Below are 17457 nucleotides of genomic sequence, written 5' to 3'. Positions count from 1 at the left end.
CATCATAAAGTAGCTAGGTTCTAAAAATACAGCAAGGGGGTTAGCTGGACAGAAATAAGGGGTCAAGAGAGTATACTGATTTTTTACAGAATGGACAAGCTAGAACATGTTTTTTTCCTTTGTTTTTCTCTCAGATTTTTTTTTTTATTACAGTAAAATACAAAGAGAATGTTTTGATTTTTGTCGGAAAAGACACAGAAAAGAGGGAAAGGTTAAAGATACAGGAAACAGGTGATAACAGATGGTGTGAGGTCCCTAGATAGGTAGAAGGAAATGGGATTCAGAGGATGAGTGAAAGGACTGGTCTTAAACAGGAGGAGGCCCAGGCTGGGGACATGGGGAGAGGAAAGAAAGAGTACAGTTATAGTTAAGTTTACTGGTGGGTGGTGAGAAGTAGCTAGAGTTCTTGTCTGGCTTTGGTTTTACTCCTCTTTCAAGTTATAAGAAGAGGTGGACTCCTGAGAGAAGAGATGATGAGGTAGAATTGTTAAGACAATGAAACATAAAAAATAACATGTGGAGGCCAGGTATCCTGGCTCATGCCTTTAATCCCACTTTGGGAGGCCAAGGCAAGCACATCATGTGAGCTTAGGAGTTCAAGACCAGCCTGGGCAACATGGTGAGACTCCGTATCCACAAAAAATATAATAATCCGCTGCGTATGGTGGTGTGCATCTGTCGTCCCAGCTACTTGGGAGGCTGAGGTGGGAAGGTGGCTTGAGCCCAGGAGGCAGAGGCTGCAGGGAGCAGAGAATGTGCCACTGCACTCCAGCCTGGGCAATGGAGCCAGATTCTGTCTCAAATAAATAAATAAATAAATGTGGAGAAAAAAAATAAACCAGAAGCATGTCTGATAAGAGGCACTGAAGATCCAACTGCTTTGAACCATTTTGTATTAAAAGTAATAACAATAGGTAAGGTGCGGGGGCTCATGCCTGTGATTTCAGCACTGAGTTGGGCAGGCTGCTTGAGCCCAGGAGTTTGAGACCAGCCAAGGCAACATGGCAAAACCCCATCTCTAGTACAAAAATTAGATAGGAGTGGTGGAGTGCACCTGTAGTCTCAGCTACTCAGGAGGCTAAGTTGGGAGGATCTCTTGAACCCGGTGAGCCCAGGAGATGGAGGCCATAATGAGCCACGATCACACCACTGCACTGCAGCTTAGGTGACAGAGGGAGACCCTGTCTCAAAAAAAAAAAAAAAAAAGTAACAATAATCATTAGCTTATAGTTAATACTTACATGGTACCCAGTACGTGCTAAGTCTTGTTCTAAGTACCTTTTACATATTATGTAACAATTCTCACATAACCTTTTGTGATAGCTATCACCAGGTATCTTCATTTTACCAATGAAGAAAAGGCAGCATAGACAAGTTAAGGAATTAGCCACACAACAGGTAACAGAGTCAAGATTTGAACCCAACTAGCATGCTAATTGGTGCTCCTTACACTATGCTATACTGCCTCTCAAAGTAAAGCTAGGTAAAACTAGTGGCGGAAAGTAGAAAGAAGGAAAGAACAATACCAAGTGGACCCAAAGACAAGGAGAAGCAGTGATTCCTGTAAATAAAAATAATTCTCTTGGAAGAATGGCTTAGTTTTATACAGCATGTGAAGTGCACCAAAGATAAAAGAAACCATCTTGATTCAGTAATGGAAAGCCACAAAAAGGCAATGAGCAGTGGGAAGGTCCAAAGCAGAAAGTAAGAAAAGCAAAGAGCCAAAGAAAAAGTAAAACTCAGGAAAAATGGAAGAAGGAGAAAAAGCTGTAAGTAGAAGAAACACATACACACATCAGTAACCATCACCAGTAAAAAAGTGAAACGAGGGCCGGGGTGATGGCTCATGCCTGTAATCCCAACACTTTGGGAGGTCAAGGTAGGTAGATCACCTGAGGTCAGAAGTTCGAGATCAGCCTGCCTAAAATGGTGAAATCCCGTCTCTACTTAAAAAATACAAAAATTTGCTGGGCGTGGTGGTGCACGCCTGTAATCCCAGCTACTCAGGAGGCTGAGGCAGGAGAATCTCTTGAACCAGGACAGTGCAGGTTGCAGGGAGCCAAGATTGCACTGTTGCACTCCAGCCTGGGCGATCAGAGTGAAATTCCACCACACACACCCACATACACACAAAGTGAAATTAAAGCAAAATAAGTAAATCTAAGTCCCTGAAAAACTTATTCTTTATTTTCTTATCAACGAGCATGATTATTTAATAAAATATACTACTGGATATGCTTGCCTGCCAAGAAAAGACAAGGATCAGATACCCAACAGGTTAAGATCTGAATAAAAGAAAATAATTTTTAAAAGGAATCATCTAAAGTTGTTTCAGAAGCTAGAGGGTAGTAGTTCCACAAAAACTAGATTCCAGAGACTCACAGTCTTAGTTACATGTTGCCAAGATGTTTGTAGTTATGCTGAGTGCGTGAAAAACTATCAAAACCAAATCAACAGCCAATCACTTCAGCATTAAAAAATACACACCAAGGCTGGGCACAGTGGCTCACGCATGTAATCCCAGCACTTTGGGAAGCCGAGACGGGAGGATCACCTGAGGTTGGGAGTTCGAGACCAGTCTGACCAATATGGAGAAACCCCGTCTCTATTAAAAATACAAAATTAGCCAGGCGTGGTGGTGCATGCCTATAATCCCAGCTACTCAGGAGGCTGAGGCAGGAGAATCGCTTGAAGCCGGGAGGTGGAGGTTGTGGTGAGCCAAGATGGCGCCACTGCACTCCAGCCTGGGCAACAAGAGCAATACTCCGTCTCAAAACAAAACCAAACAAAACAAAACAAAACATATCATTTAATACCTGTAGAAGGGTAGCAATATCCTGAAGTAACAGAATACCAAAATTGTAAAAAGACCAGGTATCAAACATCTGTAATTTTAAGTTTTTTTTTTTTTAAGCTATATAAGAAAAGTATTAAAAGGGAAGAATGTTCAATGTGGAGACACGAAGGATGTTATTCTGTAAGAGTGAGACATTAATAAGCTTCACCCACCCATTTCACTCTTGCAAGACAGAGTAATCAACATGAAATAACATGATAATACAAGTCAGTGATTTACTCCGGGGTAAGTTATGTAACAATGTGCCAGCCGATATCAACGTTGTAACTAATAATATTAGTGAAAAAATTAACACTCAATGTGGCCTTCAAGAAGTATAATACAAATCCAATGTATTTTTTAAAGACACACATACAATCACTATTTTAAATCCTATGGCTTGGAATATTTCTAGCTCATTGATTAAAATGGGGTGAAGTATTTCTAATATAAAGAACAAAGAAAAACTAATGTAACTTTAAGCTTAACAGGAGATAAATTTTAAACAATTATTCTGAAGTACCAAGAACTATCTGTTACAGTTGTGAATGTGGTAGCACTTAAAAAGCAAAAACACCCCATAACGCCTATATAAAGAGTATATTCAATAGGAGTTACAAAATGTCAGGAAACCACAGGCGGAAATTTGATATATGAAATATTTATAAGAGTATTAAAAAATCATATTGGAAGGAGCTTAATTAGAAGCCTCCTAAGTAAAGAGGGAACCCTCTTTACAACAGTCTTTAATGCTTGACCATTTTCAGTGATAAAAGACTAGGAAGAATTAATAAATTTTTCAGAGGATCGTTGTACCCAGACATGGAGGATACCGCATGCTACTGGTTTTTATACAGCTGCCAATACTGCTTTATAATAAGAATATACATATATTTTTTCCTTTTTTAAAAAAAATATTGATTTTTCCAGTGCTCTACACATTCAGAGAAACTTCTCTAGTAACAAACTACAGAAATGATCCCTGAAAGTATAGTCCTAAGAACATATTTTTAATCAGTAACATTTTATTATGAAAACTTTCAGATTCAGAAAAATTTAAAGAATTTTATACCAAGCTGCAAAGGAAGAAGTCAAAACTGTTGCTGTTTGCTAATTATATGAACATACACCTAGAAAACCCTAAAGACTCATATGAAAAGCTCCTAGATCTGATAAATGAATTCAGTAAAGTTTCAGGATACAAAATTAATGTACACAAATCAGTGGCACTGCTATACACCAATGATGACCAAGCTGAGAATCAAATCAAGAACTCAATCCCTTTTACAACAGCTGCCAAAGAAAAATTAAAATACTTAGGAATATATCTAACCAAGGAGGTGAAAGAGCTCTACAAGGAAGACTACAAAACACTGTTGAAACAAATCATCAATGACGCAAACAAATGGAAACTCATGGATGGGTAGAATCAATATGGTGACAATGACCTTACTGCTAAACACAATCTACAGATTTAAAGCAATTCACATCAAAATACCATCATCATTTTACACAACCAGAAAAAAAATTCTAAAATTCATATGGAACCAAAAATGAGCCTACATAGTCAAAGCAAGACTAAGCAAAAAGAACAAATCTGGAGGAGTGACATTACCTGACTTCAAACTACACTACAAGGCTATAGTTACCAAAACAGCACAGTACTGGTATAAAAACAGGCATGTAGACTGATGGAACAGAATAGAGAACCCAAAAATAAAGCCCAATGCTTACAGCCAACTGGTCTTTGACAAAGCAAACAAAAACATAAAGTGGAGAAAGGACACCCCATTCAACAAATAGTACTGGGATAATTGGCAAGCCACATGTAGAAGAATGAAACTAGATCTTCATCTCTCAGCTTACATAAAAATCAACCCAAGGTGGATCAAAGACTTAAATCTAAGGCCTGAAATCCTAAAAATTCTTAAAGATAACAATAGAAAAACTCTTCTAGACATTAGCTTAGGCAAAGAATTCATGACCAAGAAACCAAAAGTGAATGCAACAAAAATAAATAAATGGGACCTAATTAAACTAAAAAGTTTCTAAACAGCAAAAGAAATAATCAGCAAACAGACAACCCAAAGTGGTAGAAAATTTTTGCAAACGATGCATCCAACAAAGGACTAATATCCAGAATCTACAAGGAATACAAACAAACCAGCAAAACAACAACAACAAAACAAACAAAAAAACCCCACCAATCCCATCAAAAAGTGTGTAAAAAAAACCATGAATAGACAATACTCAAATGATATAAAAACAGCCAACAAATACTGAAAAAATGTTTAACATCTCTATCAGAAAAATGCAAATTAAAACCACAATGAGATAGATACTACCTTACTCCTGTAAGAATGGCTATAATTTAAAAATAAAAAAATAATAAATATTGGCATGACTGCAGTGAAAAGGGAACACTTACACACTGCTGGTGGAAATGTGAACTAGTATAGCCACTATGAAAAACAGTATGGAGATTCCTTTAAGAACAAAAGTAGGCTGGGTGCGATGGCTCACACCTGTAATCCTAATACTTTGGGAGGCTGAGGTGGGAGGATCACCTGAGGTTGGGAGTTCGAGACCAGCCTGATCAACATGGAAAAAACCCCATTTCTCTTAAAAATACAAAATTAGCCGGCGTGGTGGTGCATGCCTGTAATCCCAGCTACTTGGGAGGCTGAGGCAGATAATTGCTTGAACCCAGGAGGCAGAGGTTGCAGTGAGCCGAGATTGCGCCACTGCACTTCAGCCTGGGCAACAAGAATGAAACTCTACCTCAAAAAAAAAAAAAAAAAAAAAAAAAAAGAAGTGAAAGTAGAACCACCATTTGATCCAGCAATCCCACTACTGGGTATCTACTCAAAAGAAAAGAAGTCATATGAAAAAGACATATGTACACAGGTTTATAGCAGCACAATTCACAATTGCAAAAATATGGCCCATCAACCAATGAGCAGATAAAGAAAATGTGGTTTACAGCATGAAAACGGAATGAAATAGTGGCCTTTGCAGCAACTTGGATAGAGTTGTAGGCCATTATTCTAAGTGAAGTAACGCAGGAATGGAAAACCAAATGCTGTATCTTCTCACTTATAAGTGGAAGCTAAGCTACAAGGATGCAAAAGCATATGCACTCTGGGGACTTGGAGGGAAGGGTGGAAGTGGGGTGAGGGATTAAAGACTACACATCGTGCACAGTGTACACTGCTCAGGTGACGGGTGCACCAAAATCTCAGAAATCACCACTAAACAACTTATCCATATAGCCAAAAACCACCTGTTCCCCCAAAACTATCAAAATTAAAAAAAAAAAAACTCAAGCAAAAAAAAAAAAATTACAGTTGAATACCTGAATAGCCATATCTAGATCCTACCATTAACATTCTACTGTAACTGTTTTATCACATACCTATCCATTCATCAATCCATCTTGATTTTTGATACTCTACTTTTAAAATGCCTTTTAAAGTGGTATCTAAATGCAGTTTCTGAAGCAAGGGGTCAGAAACTCCCACATCTATTAGAAAGGAAAATGATATACAATCATGCGTGGCATGTGTCCCTCAATGATAGACCACAAATACCACAAGAGTCCCATATTATAATATCATATTATTTTTTTTTTTTTGAGACAGAGTCTCGTTCTGTCACCCAGGCTGGAGTGCAGCTGTGTGATCTCGGCTGACTGCAACCTCCGCCTCCCAGGTTCAAGCAATTCTCCTGTCTTGGCCTCCTGAGTAGCTGGGACTACAGGTGCATGCCACCACACTTGGCTAATTTTCGTATTTTTAGTAGAGACGGGGTTTCACTGTATTGGTCAGGCTGGTCTTGAGCTCCTGACCTTAGGTGATCCACTCGCCTCAGCCTCCCCAAGTGCTGGGATTACAGGCATGAGCCACCGCGCCCAACCCTGTAATACCATTTTTTTACTGCACCTTTTCTAGATTTAGATATGCTTAGATATACGTATACTTTCCACTGTGTTACAAAAGCCTACAGCATTCAGTACAGTAACATGCTGTACAGATATGTGGCCTAGGAGCAATAGGCTATACCATATAACCTAGATATAGAGTAGGCCATACCATCAAGTTTTGTCTAAGTATACTTTATGAAGTTCATACAATGACACAATCGCCTAATGACACATTTTTCAGAACATACCTCCATTGTAATCTTTGAGGTTGTTACAGCATCTGTCCTGTAGTTCCCTATTCATGGTGATGGAAAATATATTCAATTTTTATGACTTGTTACATTTAGTTGTGAGGTGAAGCAAAGCAGCTAAGTGCTAACTCTAAACAGCCTTGAGTTTGAAACCTGGGCCGGCCACTTATTGTGACACTCTAGGCAAGTCATTTAATGCTTCTAGGTATCAGTTTCCTTACTGCAAAATAAGATACTAGTAGCAATGTCAAAGGGTTAATGTGAGATTTAAATAAGATAACGTATAAAATGTTCAGCACAGCTGGCACACAGAAAGGGCATAACAAATGTTAGCATTATCATCAACACTGTATTAGTTCATTCAGCTTACACAACAGGTTCTAGCTGCTACATGGCTACACATACCCATGCAACTGTTTGTAGTATTCTTTTTCATCACCTTATGTGTTCTAAGAACCTTGGGTAGTGTATGTATTTTACTGAGATTAAAGACAGAATGAGGGTGAATGGGTCCAAGTGCAAGCATTCTCCATCTTCCCACTCCACTCCCTAATGGAACTAGATGTTCACTCTATTATTGAAAGCAGTGATTGTGGAGTCCTAATAAGGGAAAAGGAGTCAGGCTGGTGGGAAAAGGGCACAGCAAAAAGAAAAAGCAGATAAGGTATAAGTCTGCCTTTCTTCATGGTCCAAGACACACAGCCCTCCTGCACAAATAACTCACAAGTTTTCTGCACTCAACTTATCACCAGACTCTTGGCTGACAGAAAAATGCAAGTTAGCTCACTGCAACCTTGGCCTTATCAGTACTGCACATAGCCCTCTCTGCAGCACATAGCAGAAGCATCATCCTATAAAAGCCCCAGCAAGCCATTGTCTCCTGGCAGTCAGCTTCCCTCTTGCTGATCTGCCCGTTGCACCCTTGCAACCAACCTACTTTCATACTTTCTTTAATAAATCTGCCCTTCTTTACCTACAATTGCCTTGGTAAATTCCTTTACCGCCTGTAACACCAGTCCCAGCTAGTGTGACCTATGACAGTGAGGATGAACACAGGAAAACACACTACAGGCACAGTTTTGCTTTTCAGCACTTGGTTGACAGGAGGCTGATAAATTGCCTAATTGTGCTCTGCTTACTTTACATCTAAAGTAAGCAGAACACTGCTCCCTCTTAAAACTTCATTTGAGATCATGTAATTATGAATTTCTATCAAATTCAGGTCCAACCCAAACAAAATGTGTTATCTCCACTGATCACACATCCAAATGCCTTTTTATCTGTACAAAGCATATTTATTCCAGTTTTGTCATAGATGGAGTCAGCTGGATGCGGTGGCTCACGTCTGTAATCCCAGCACTTCAGGAGGCCAAGGCAGGTGAATCATTGAGGTCAGGAGCTCGAGATCAACCTGGGCAACATGGTGAAACCCCATCTCTACTAATACAAAAATTAGCTGGGCATGGTGGTACACACCTGTAATCCCAGCTACTAGGGAGGCTGAGGCAGGAGAATCGCTTGAACCCAGGGGACAGCGGTGCACTGCAGTGAGCCGAGATCGAGCCACTGCATTCCAGCCTGGGCAACAAAGGGAGACTGCATCTCAAAAACAAACAAACAAACAAAAAACGTTAGAAAAGTAGATGGACTCATAAAACCTCTACCAACTACATGCCTCTTTAAAGACATGATTTAAGTAAAAGCTACAGTTCTACTTTTATGAAATTTTTATTTAACAATATGGTATCTAGGCCTATGGCTATAAGCTTATGCATGTAATCTTAGCGCTTTGGGAGGCCAAGGCAGCAGGATCACTTGAGCTCAGGAGTTTGAGACATCAGCCTGGACAATATAGTGAGAAAACATCTCTATTTAAAAAACAAAAAGAGCCGGACACAGTGGTGCGTGTCTGTAGTCCCAGCTACCCAAGGGGCTGAGGCAGAAAGATCGCTTGAGCCCAGAAGTTCTGGGCTGTAGTATCCTATGCCGATTGGGTGTCTGCACTAAATTAGAAATCAACATGGTGACCTCCTGGAAGTGAGGGACCACCAGGTTGCCTAATGAGGAGAGAACTGGCCCAGGTCAGAAACAGAGCAGGTCAAAACTCCCATGGTTATCAGTAGTAGCACTGAGTCTGTGAATAGCCACCGCACTCCAACTTGGGCAACACAGTGAGACCCCTGTTTCTTAAAAAAAAAAAAAAAAAAAAAAGTAAGCATGGAATCCACTTCTCTGCTAACTTCTAAAACTTAGTCTTAGTTATTTCTCTTTGCCAGAGGAAGCAGGATCTAATTTTAAAATTTAAAAGTACTTCTATGTGGCTTCACATAACATACTTTGTCTTACTGTTAATTCTTCTGAGCTTGATATGAGAATGTAGTAGATATTAAAAGGAGGACGGTAAAGGTAAACAATACTTCATCTTTAAAAAGTAATTTTAATGAGGTTTATCCAAGTACAGTTTTTTTTGTTTTGTTTTGCTTTTGAGACAGAGTCCTGCTTTGTCACCCAGGCTGGAGTGCAGTGGTGCAATTTCGGCTCACTGCAACCTCTGCCTCCCTGGTTCAAGCAATTCTCCTGCCTCAGTCTCCCAAGTAGCTGAGACTACAGGCATGTGCCACACCATGTCCGGCTAATCCAACTATCGTTTTTTTGTTGTTGTTGTTGTTATTTTTTTTGAGATGGAGTCTTGCTCTGTCACCCAGGCTGGAGTGCAGTGGCGTGGTCCCAGCTCACTGCCAGCTCCGCCTCCCAGGTTCACACCATTCTCCTGCCTCAGCCTCCCGAGTAGCTGGGACTACAGGTGCCCAGCACCACACCCGGCTAATTTTTTGTATTTTTAGTAGAGACGGGGTTTCACCGTGTTAGCCAGGATGGTTTCGATCTCCTGACCTCGTGATCCGCCCGCCTCGGCCTCCCAAAGTGCTGGGATTACAGGCGTGAGCCACCGTGCCCGGCCTAATCCAAATATAGTTTTAAACCATTATTTTGACATCTACACTATTTATATACTTTACATATTCAAAAATAAAATCCTAAGTAAAAACTGAAACCTATGAACCATATCAAATTGGTAGCATAACCAAAGAAAAGTATTTCAAGTGACACAGTACTCATTATACATTCTTCACGCAATATAGTCTAAATATGAAAATAAATGCAAAGAAATCTTAAACTTTATGAAGCTTATTGATATTAGCAATACCAGCACTATAATTTTAAAATGATTTTACGCATACAGTGGGAGAAAGCAAATAGATTTATTAATTTTTTTTTTTTTGAGACAGGGTCTCACTTGTCATCTAGGCTGAAGTACAGTGGGGCATGAACATGGCTCACTGCAGCCTCAACCTCCTGGGCTCAAGCAATCCACCTGCTTCAGCCTCCTGAACAACTGGGAACAAAGGCGCACACCACCATGCCCGGCTCATTGTTTTATTTTTTATAGAGATGGGGTCTCATCATGTTGCCCAGACTGGCCTTGAACTCCTGGGCTCAAGCAATCCTTCCGCCTCGGCCTTTCAAAGTCCTGGGATTATAGGCATGAGCCATCATGCTTGGCCAGCTTATTAACTGAATTAAATACCAAGATTTCATTTAAGACGAGACAAACATAGAGTCAAGGAAGAAAAAGTCTGCTTGCTAAATAGGAACTGGAATATCACTCTGAACTCATGATTAAACAAGCAAAAAACTTTTTCTTAGTTCTCTCCTCTCAAAGCACCTAGAAGCAAAGATACTGCAGCAGCAATGAATATGAAAAACATCCAAAACTTGGTTTCTATATATGATTTCTCACTAAAAAGAACCAAGACTCCTTGGATAAACAGTCCTTTCCAGAGGTGAGCAAAGAAAGGATAAGATAAACCCTGGAGTAACTTGTGTCAGAAAGCACTCCAAGGTTAACGGGGCGCAGGGGTGTCAAACACACCAGAGTCTGCTTGAAATGGATCCTACTGACCAAATCTGGGACAATTTGGTCATTAAAAAGAAAAACGACTGTAACTGGTTATAAAACAAGGAATAAATTAAAATCCATCAGAGAACGAAGTGGTATCATTCACCCTTCCCCCAAAAAACATCTTAATATGCCATCATTGGGGGTGGCTATTTCTCAGGCTCTTTACTCTGAATATTGAAAAGTAAAGAGATTAAATGTAGCATTTAATTTGCATTTTGGGGAAGAACAATAGTTTATTTACCTGCACTTGATGAAGAAAACCTCTTCCTTAGAGAGAACCTCCAATAAAACAACTGATTTAAGCAAAAGTCATCATGGGTGCTAAGCAAAAGGTTGTCAGAACCTGGGTACTTGCTTAGTGTCCCAGTATTACCCCAAGATTACATGTTAATCACAAGCTGGCAAACCACACCTTTACAACAGATCAGCAGTCAGGACTTTCATCAAATGGTCACATTTAGCATCATTAATAGTGTGGGAATCTGACGTTATGTGCCTCCTATATTATGCAATAAGAGGTACATAGCATCACCCATTAAATATTTTTGCCAAACGAAGTTTTACTTTAAGCTAATCAAGCCTTCCTTTACACCTAACTTCCAGTTAATAGGAAATTTAGGGAGAAAGAGGAATAAATGAAATGACATTAGGAGGGCACAAATCCAGAATGTGGGTATATTTTACAAGACAACTGGTTTGGTCAATTAGGTGTCAGAAAAAAAGGAGGGAGGGAACATTCATCCTATTCAATTTCCCCTGCAAAAAGGAGAGGGGATGGATATTCTTCATTTTACAAAAAAGACTAAAGACTTAATCACCAAATGGAATGAATGCATGAATCTTGACTGACTACAGCTGGGGGCGGAACCCTCAAAGACACTTTGGAACAACTGAGGAATTTTGAAGATGGAGTTGTTAATTTTAATAGGCATTAATAATGATACTGGGGTTAGTAGGAGAATGTCCCCATTTTGAGGAAACACCTGCTGAAACATTTAAGGATTACGGTGTTTGCAGCTTACTTTCAAATAATTACACACATACAGAGAAAGATGGGAAACAATATGGCAAAAATGCGAATCACTAAATTGGTTATTCATTGCATTGATTAGCATTTTTATTCATTGCATGAATAACCGATCACAACTGTATAGAACCAACCTCTGTAAGACTAAAATTTTTCATAACAAAGTTAATAAAATTGTACTTCCATTGAGAAGTACGGTAGAAAGTACACGAAAGTACACCTACACCGGAATTATATCTGGGATGAAATCTAAACAATCTTACTAGTTGTGTGTCCTTAAGGCAAGTTATAATTCTTCATATCACTGAGTTTGTCACTTCTATAAAATTCAAGTAATAATATCTGCATCATTAGGTTGTTCTGAGAATTAATTACAAATGCAAAAATGCCAAGCAGTACTGCACAAAATAAATAAATCTGGTTTTCATAATATATTACTAATAATCCCAAAATACAAAACTACAGTACAACGTTCATTATATTCACATTCTATGAGAAGGGGAAACTACATTAGGTAAAATTATTATTAATCCACTGACAGTCCCAGTGAAGTAATGGGGGAAATGAAGATTTATACAGTATTTTTTAAACCCAAGAATTCCAACTGAACACCTAGAGAAAAGGAAATCAAAATTGTGCAGCTTGCTTCCGGTATTAGCCGATCTCCAAATAAAACACTAAGAAAATAAGTGGAAGTTACAGAGAATTTCTTCCTGACTTCAAGACATTATCTACTTACATGCTAAAAAAGAAATTAAGTTTTTGTCTTCATTTCTGTAAGTTCCAAAAAAAGCACACAATTACGGGGTTTTATTCTAAATTCTGCTTGGATTCACACAACTCACATGGACGCAATTTCCTTTAATCAGTTCTAACGTACCTGTCATTTCTCGAGGTAACCCCTTTTTCTGATTAGACCAGCAATAAAACGACTAGATGCAGAGTGATCCTCAGGAAGGAAAGAAAAAAAGGTGTTTGTGTGTGTGTGTGTATATACACATATACATATATATATATATATATATATATTTTTTTTTTTTAAAGAAGTGCCATCTTTTTCTTTCCTGTACCAGAGAAAAAGCAAAACGGGAAAGGAGGAGAAAAAAAAACAGGTCTGAGCCTCCCGGGTTCGACCAGGTGAGAGGTGGCAACACCTCCGGCCGCTCCGGGTTAGGGTGTTGGGCAAATGGGCGTGCAAAGGACGGGCAGCTCCCCGGAAGGTCGGGGTAACTGCTCCGGGACCGTGGGGCTCAAGGCCGGTCTCCTCCCAGAAGGATTAAATGCCACCGAGGGGATCCCGTGGGGTGTCTCCCGGCGCGGACCAGGGTGACAGACCCGCTCTCCACTCCCTCCGGCGCCAGGTGGGGGCCACGCGGTGTCAAACCCGGGCAGCGTGCAGGGGCCGCCCCCCGCACTACCGGAGCCCGCCCTCCCCTCCCCGTTACCTGCGGGCGGCGGCGCCGGGCCCGGAGGCCTGCTGCTCCTCCTCCTTCTCCCGCCAGGCTGGGGCGGCGAGGCGGCGAGGCGGCGGCGGCGGCCCGGGGGGAGGGGGCGGAGCGCGCGGCTCGCTGCCTCTCTCCTCCCCCGGGAGGCTCAGGGGCCCCTATCTCGGGCCGCCGCGCCTAGGCCCGTGAGCAGCCTGTGGTTGGGGCATGGCGGCACAGCCCACCGGCGTGCCCGCGAGGTGGGAGTGCGACGAGGCGGGGAGGGAAGCACCCCCAGCGCTCGGAGGGGCCAGAGGGGAGGAGCCAGGGGGCCCGGGAGCCGCGCGCGGGCGGCCGTTGGGGACGGTTGGCCGAGGGCAGGCGGCTGTTGGGGGAGCGCGGCGACGGCTCGCGTGTTCCCAGCGGGGCGGGGTGGGGAAGGGGAAGGGGACTGAGGGGAGGGGAGGGGGAGGTTGGGAGGGAGCCGCCGCCGCGCGCGTGCGGGCCGGCGCCGCCACCGTTGCCGCTCCGCTCACTCCAGCCTGTTTGGGGGCACTTTGTTTGTGTCCCACAATGCTCTGCGCGGGCGGCCTGACTGGGGAAGGGGAGGAGCAGGGGGCGGGGCGGAGCGAGCTCGGGGGCGGGGCTCGGGGCGGGGAGGGGAAAACGTGATGATTGCGCAAGCGCAGAAAATGGGCCCTCCTGGCCGTCGGGACTTGCACTGTGGGTGACTCCGTCTCCTTAGACGGTAGAGCCAGCGTGACCCAGAGAGGCCGTGAGTTTTGACACTGTATTTTTGTATATGTGTTCACAGGTGCAGATTTACATTCATATCCCCCATAAGCCCTGTCCCATTTGTCCTTCCTCTAAGCCGTCCTCTTACCCAGTTCCCCAATCACACCTGAGAAGCATTTCTCCACAGGAGTCACACAGCATTTTTTTTTCTTCGAACTAAAAACATAACTCCTATTTTCTCGGGTAGTTTTTGTAGCAAGGTCGAAATCGAAACACTTCAGCCCCTCTTCGGCGAGAGAGGTTAGTTGGTAAGGTGCCCATTGTTCACCCATGGAAACAGGCCTGCCAAGGGCCGCCCCGCAGACAGGTGAGCCCGCGCCCCCGTCGTGGGCGGACTGCGACCTGCGGCGGGTGTCTGGAGTGCGTGGCTCTTCGGGCCTCCTCGCACTGCTTGCTGTCTGCCATTCTAGCACTTGCCTCGGTGACCTGGCAGGACGTGCGGCTCTTGAGATGAGTGGAGAAATGGACTCCCAGGTCCCTCTCCTTCCTCCAACACAGGGACACCTAGAGCTGCTCCAAAAGTATACCTAACTTCTTCCACAACCGTGAATCTGTCCTTTTTACTACACCATCACTTACTTCCCTGGCCTTCCCGGAGGAAGTGTGCGGGCCATCGCGAAGTAACCGGTACCGCCCAGGGGGTTTTGAAGTTCTTGGTCAACTGCAAAATCAATCAACCTCGGAGTTAGAACTCCTAGGGCCCTAAGTCTTGGTTTCCCCTGGCCGGGCGGGCGAGCGCTCTCCGCACCGCCCCCGGAGGTCATACGGGCGCCCGGGACTGCAGGAGGCAGCGCCCCAGGTGCCTGGGGGCGGGCGGGGTGCGGGCAGGTGCACCTTGGGCGCTTTGTGTTTTCCCACACCTCCAGCTTGCAAACCGAAAGACTTCTTTCCAGAGGGTTTTGTGCAAGGTGGGTGGACGTCCCGCTGAAGTAGGGTGGATTTTCCTTTTGAAACACTTGGCAACATCTCACATTAATTCACTCTTTGAGAGACAAGCAGCCAAGCACCTGAACACCCTGACACTTGAAATCTTCTTTAGAAATAAAGGCAATAAAAACAACTTCTGTTTTTATAGTCCTTCGCAGTTTCCAACAAGTTTTCAGGTGTGTATAATATTATCTAATCCTCACAGCAACTGTAATTCACAGGTTTTATCACAGGTTTCTATTATTATTCCCACTATCATTTTTATTATTCCCATTTCAGAGATGAGAAAAATCAGAAAGATGCGAATTAGGCCCAGAAACTTTTGCACTAAGATTTGAAGAGGGGAAGGGATAGAAGGCGGAATGCTTACCTGGGAGAGGACTGGCGGCCACAGAGCAGGACTCAGGAAAGGGCAGGAGCTGGGGCCCTGGTAAAGAATGTGTGAGAATGTATGTAGGTGGTAAGCAACTGGACGAGAATCAGGGTGGAAATGAAGTAGTCAAATCCTATCTACCTCTTCTAGTGCCTTTAATACGATAGTCAGTCAATAAAAGAGCATGAGGCAAGTCTTTTCTAAGTGTTTCTCCAGGGGCTGCGGTGGCAGCTCTTCAACAACTACACTGACACAAAAATTTGCTTTCCTTTGTAGTACAACTTGAAGTCAGGTAGAGGAATGCCTCTAGCTTTGTTATTTTTGCCCAGAATTGCCCTAGCTTTTCAGGGTCTTTTGTGGTTCCATACAAACGGTAGGATTGTTTTTTCTAATTCTGTGATGAGTGTCACTGGTATTTTGGTAGGGATTGCACTGTACCTGTAGGTGGCTTTGGGTAGTATGGATATTTTAACAATATTAATTCTTTCAATGAGATAGATGAGATAGATTTCTTTCTTTCTTTCTTTTTTTTTTTTTTTTTTGTTCTCTTCATCTTCTTTCATCAATATTTATACTTTTCCGGGTAGAGATTTTTCACTTCTTTGCTTACATTTATTCTAGGTATTTTATTTTGCTTTTTTGTAGCTATTGTAAATGAGATTGTTTTCTTGATTTCTTTTTCAGATTGATGGCTGTTAGTATATAGAAAATCAACTAGGCTGGGCACGGTGGCTCACGCCTGTAATCCCAACACTTTGGGAGGCCGAGGCAGGTGCATCACCAGGTCAGGAGTTCAAGAGTGGCCTGGCCAACATAGTGAAACCCCGTCTCTACTAAAAATACACAAAAATTAGCTGAGTATGGTGGCATGCGCCTGTAGTCTCAGCTACTCGGGAGGCTGAGGTGAGAAATTGCTTGAACCCAGGAGGCGGAGGTTACAGTGAGCCGAGATGGTGCCGCTCCAGCCTGGTGACAGAGCAAGACTCCGTCTCCAAAAAAAAAAAAAAAAGAAAAGAAAATCAATTGATTTTTGTATCCTGCAACTTAACTGAATTCGTTCATCAAAGTTCTGAGAGATGGAGTCTTTAGGTTTTTCTAAATATAAGAACAAGTCATCTGCAAGCAAGGATAATTTGACTTCTTCCTTTCCAATTCAGTTGCCCTTTATTTCTTTGCCTTGCCTAACTGCTCTGGTGAAGACTTCCAGAACTATGTTGAATAGGAGTGGTGAAAATGTGTATCTTTGTCTTGTTCCAGATCTTAGTGGAAAGGCTTTCAATATTTTCCTGTCTAGTGTGATATTAGCTGCGGGTTTGTCATATATGGCTTTTATCATTTAAAAACTTTTTTTCCCTTAGATTATTCCCTTGTTTCCTCTGCTTTTCCCACTTAAAAAATTTTTTGGGGGAGACAGGCTCTCATTGTGTCATCCAGGAGTGCAGTGGTGCAATCATAGCTGAATACAGCCTCAAACTCCTGGGCGCAAGCATCCTGTGGCCTCAGCTTCCCAAATAGCTAGGACTACAAGCGTGCCACCATGCCTGGCTAATTTTAAAACTTTTTTGTAGAGATGGGTCTTGCTATGTGAACTCGGGCTCAAGCGATCCTCCCGAAGTGCTGGGATTACAGGCTGAGCATTTTCCTGCTTTTCTTTCTCATTTAACATTTAAATATTTTATCATCCTTCCACTCCACCCCCACCTCAGGTCTGAAGAATTTATTAACGAACAAGTGACTGTGAGGCCCTTAAGAGTTCAATGCTAGATGCTTGGAGAGGGTGTGAGAAAAAATTCAAAGAAGATTAACTTTGCAGGAGCCCTCTTGTCTGTTTTGGCTCTGGGCAGGGTCAGTTTCTGTGGCTTCTGCAGCCTCCCACCTTTTTCCTTCTTGAGCTGGTAGAGACTTGCCTCTGGGTTGCTGGAATATACACACCTTTCTTTG

General features: G+C 42.5%; 2 protein-coding genes and 1 pseudogene across 11 annotated transcripts in view; 1 reads left to right on the top strand and 2 right to left on the bottom strand.

Annotated features, from left to right (window-relative positions):
- ZBTB44 (zinc finger and BTB domain containing 44) overlaps window positions 1-13996 on the bottom strand; it is a 70919-nt gene extending 56923 nt beyond the window's left edge. For 5 of the 10 annotated variants that reach the window (XR_004053566.1, XM_030917701.1, XM_030917700.1 and 2 more), the window contains exon 1: window positions 13443-13951. The gene's annotated coding sequence lies outside the window, so the exon portion shown is untranslated. Of the gene's footprint in view, window positions 1-13442 lie in introns of all 10 variants that reach the window. The other 5 variants (XR_004053565.1, XM_030917708.1, XM_030917707.1 and 2 more) reach the window with 3 other exon arrangements.
- On the bottom strand, window positions 3757-3834 carry LOC115893817 (annotated as a pseudogene).
- LOC104656835 overlaps window positions 13184-17457 on the top strand; it is an 83355-nt gene continuing 79081 nt past the window's right edge. The window contains exons 1-2 of the mRNA XM_030918634.1: window positions 13184-13256; window positions 13359-13681. Coding sequence (XP_030774494.1) covers window positions 13184-13256; window positions 13359-13681 — 396 coding nt within the window. The remainder of the gene's footprint in view (window positions 13257-13358; window positions 13682-17457) is intronic.

This window comes from Rhinopithecus roxellana, chromosome 15 (assembly GCF_007565055.1).
Source record: "Rhinopithecus roxellana isolate Shanxi Qingling chromosome 15, ASM756505v1, whole genome shotgun sequence".
Taxonomy (NCBI): Eukaryota; Metazoa; Chordata; class Mammalia; order Primates; family Cercopithecidae; genus Rhinopithecus; species Rhinopithecus roxellana.
This window is presented reverse-complemented; position numbering and strand designations above follow the sequence as displayed.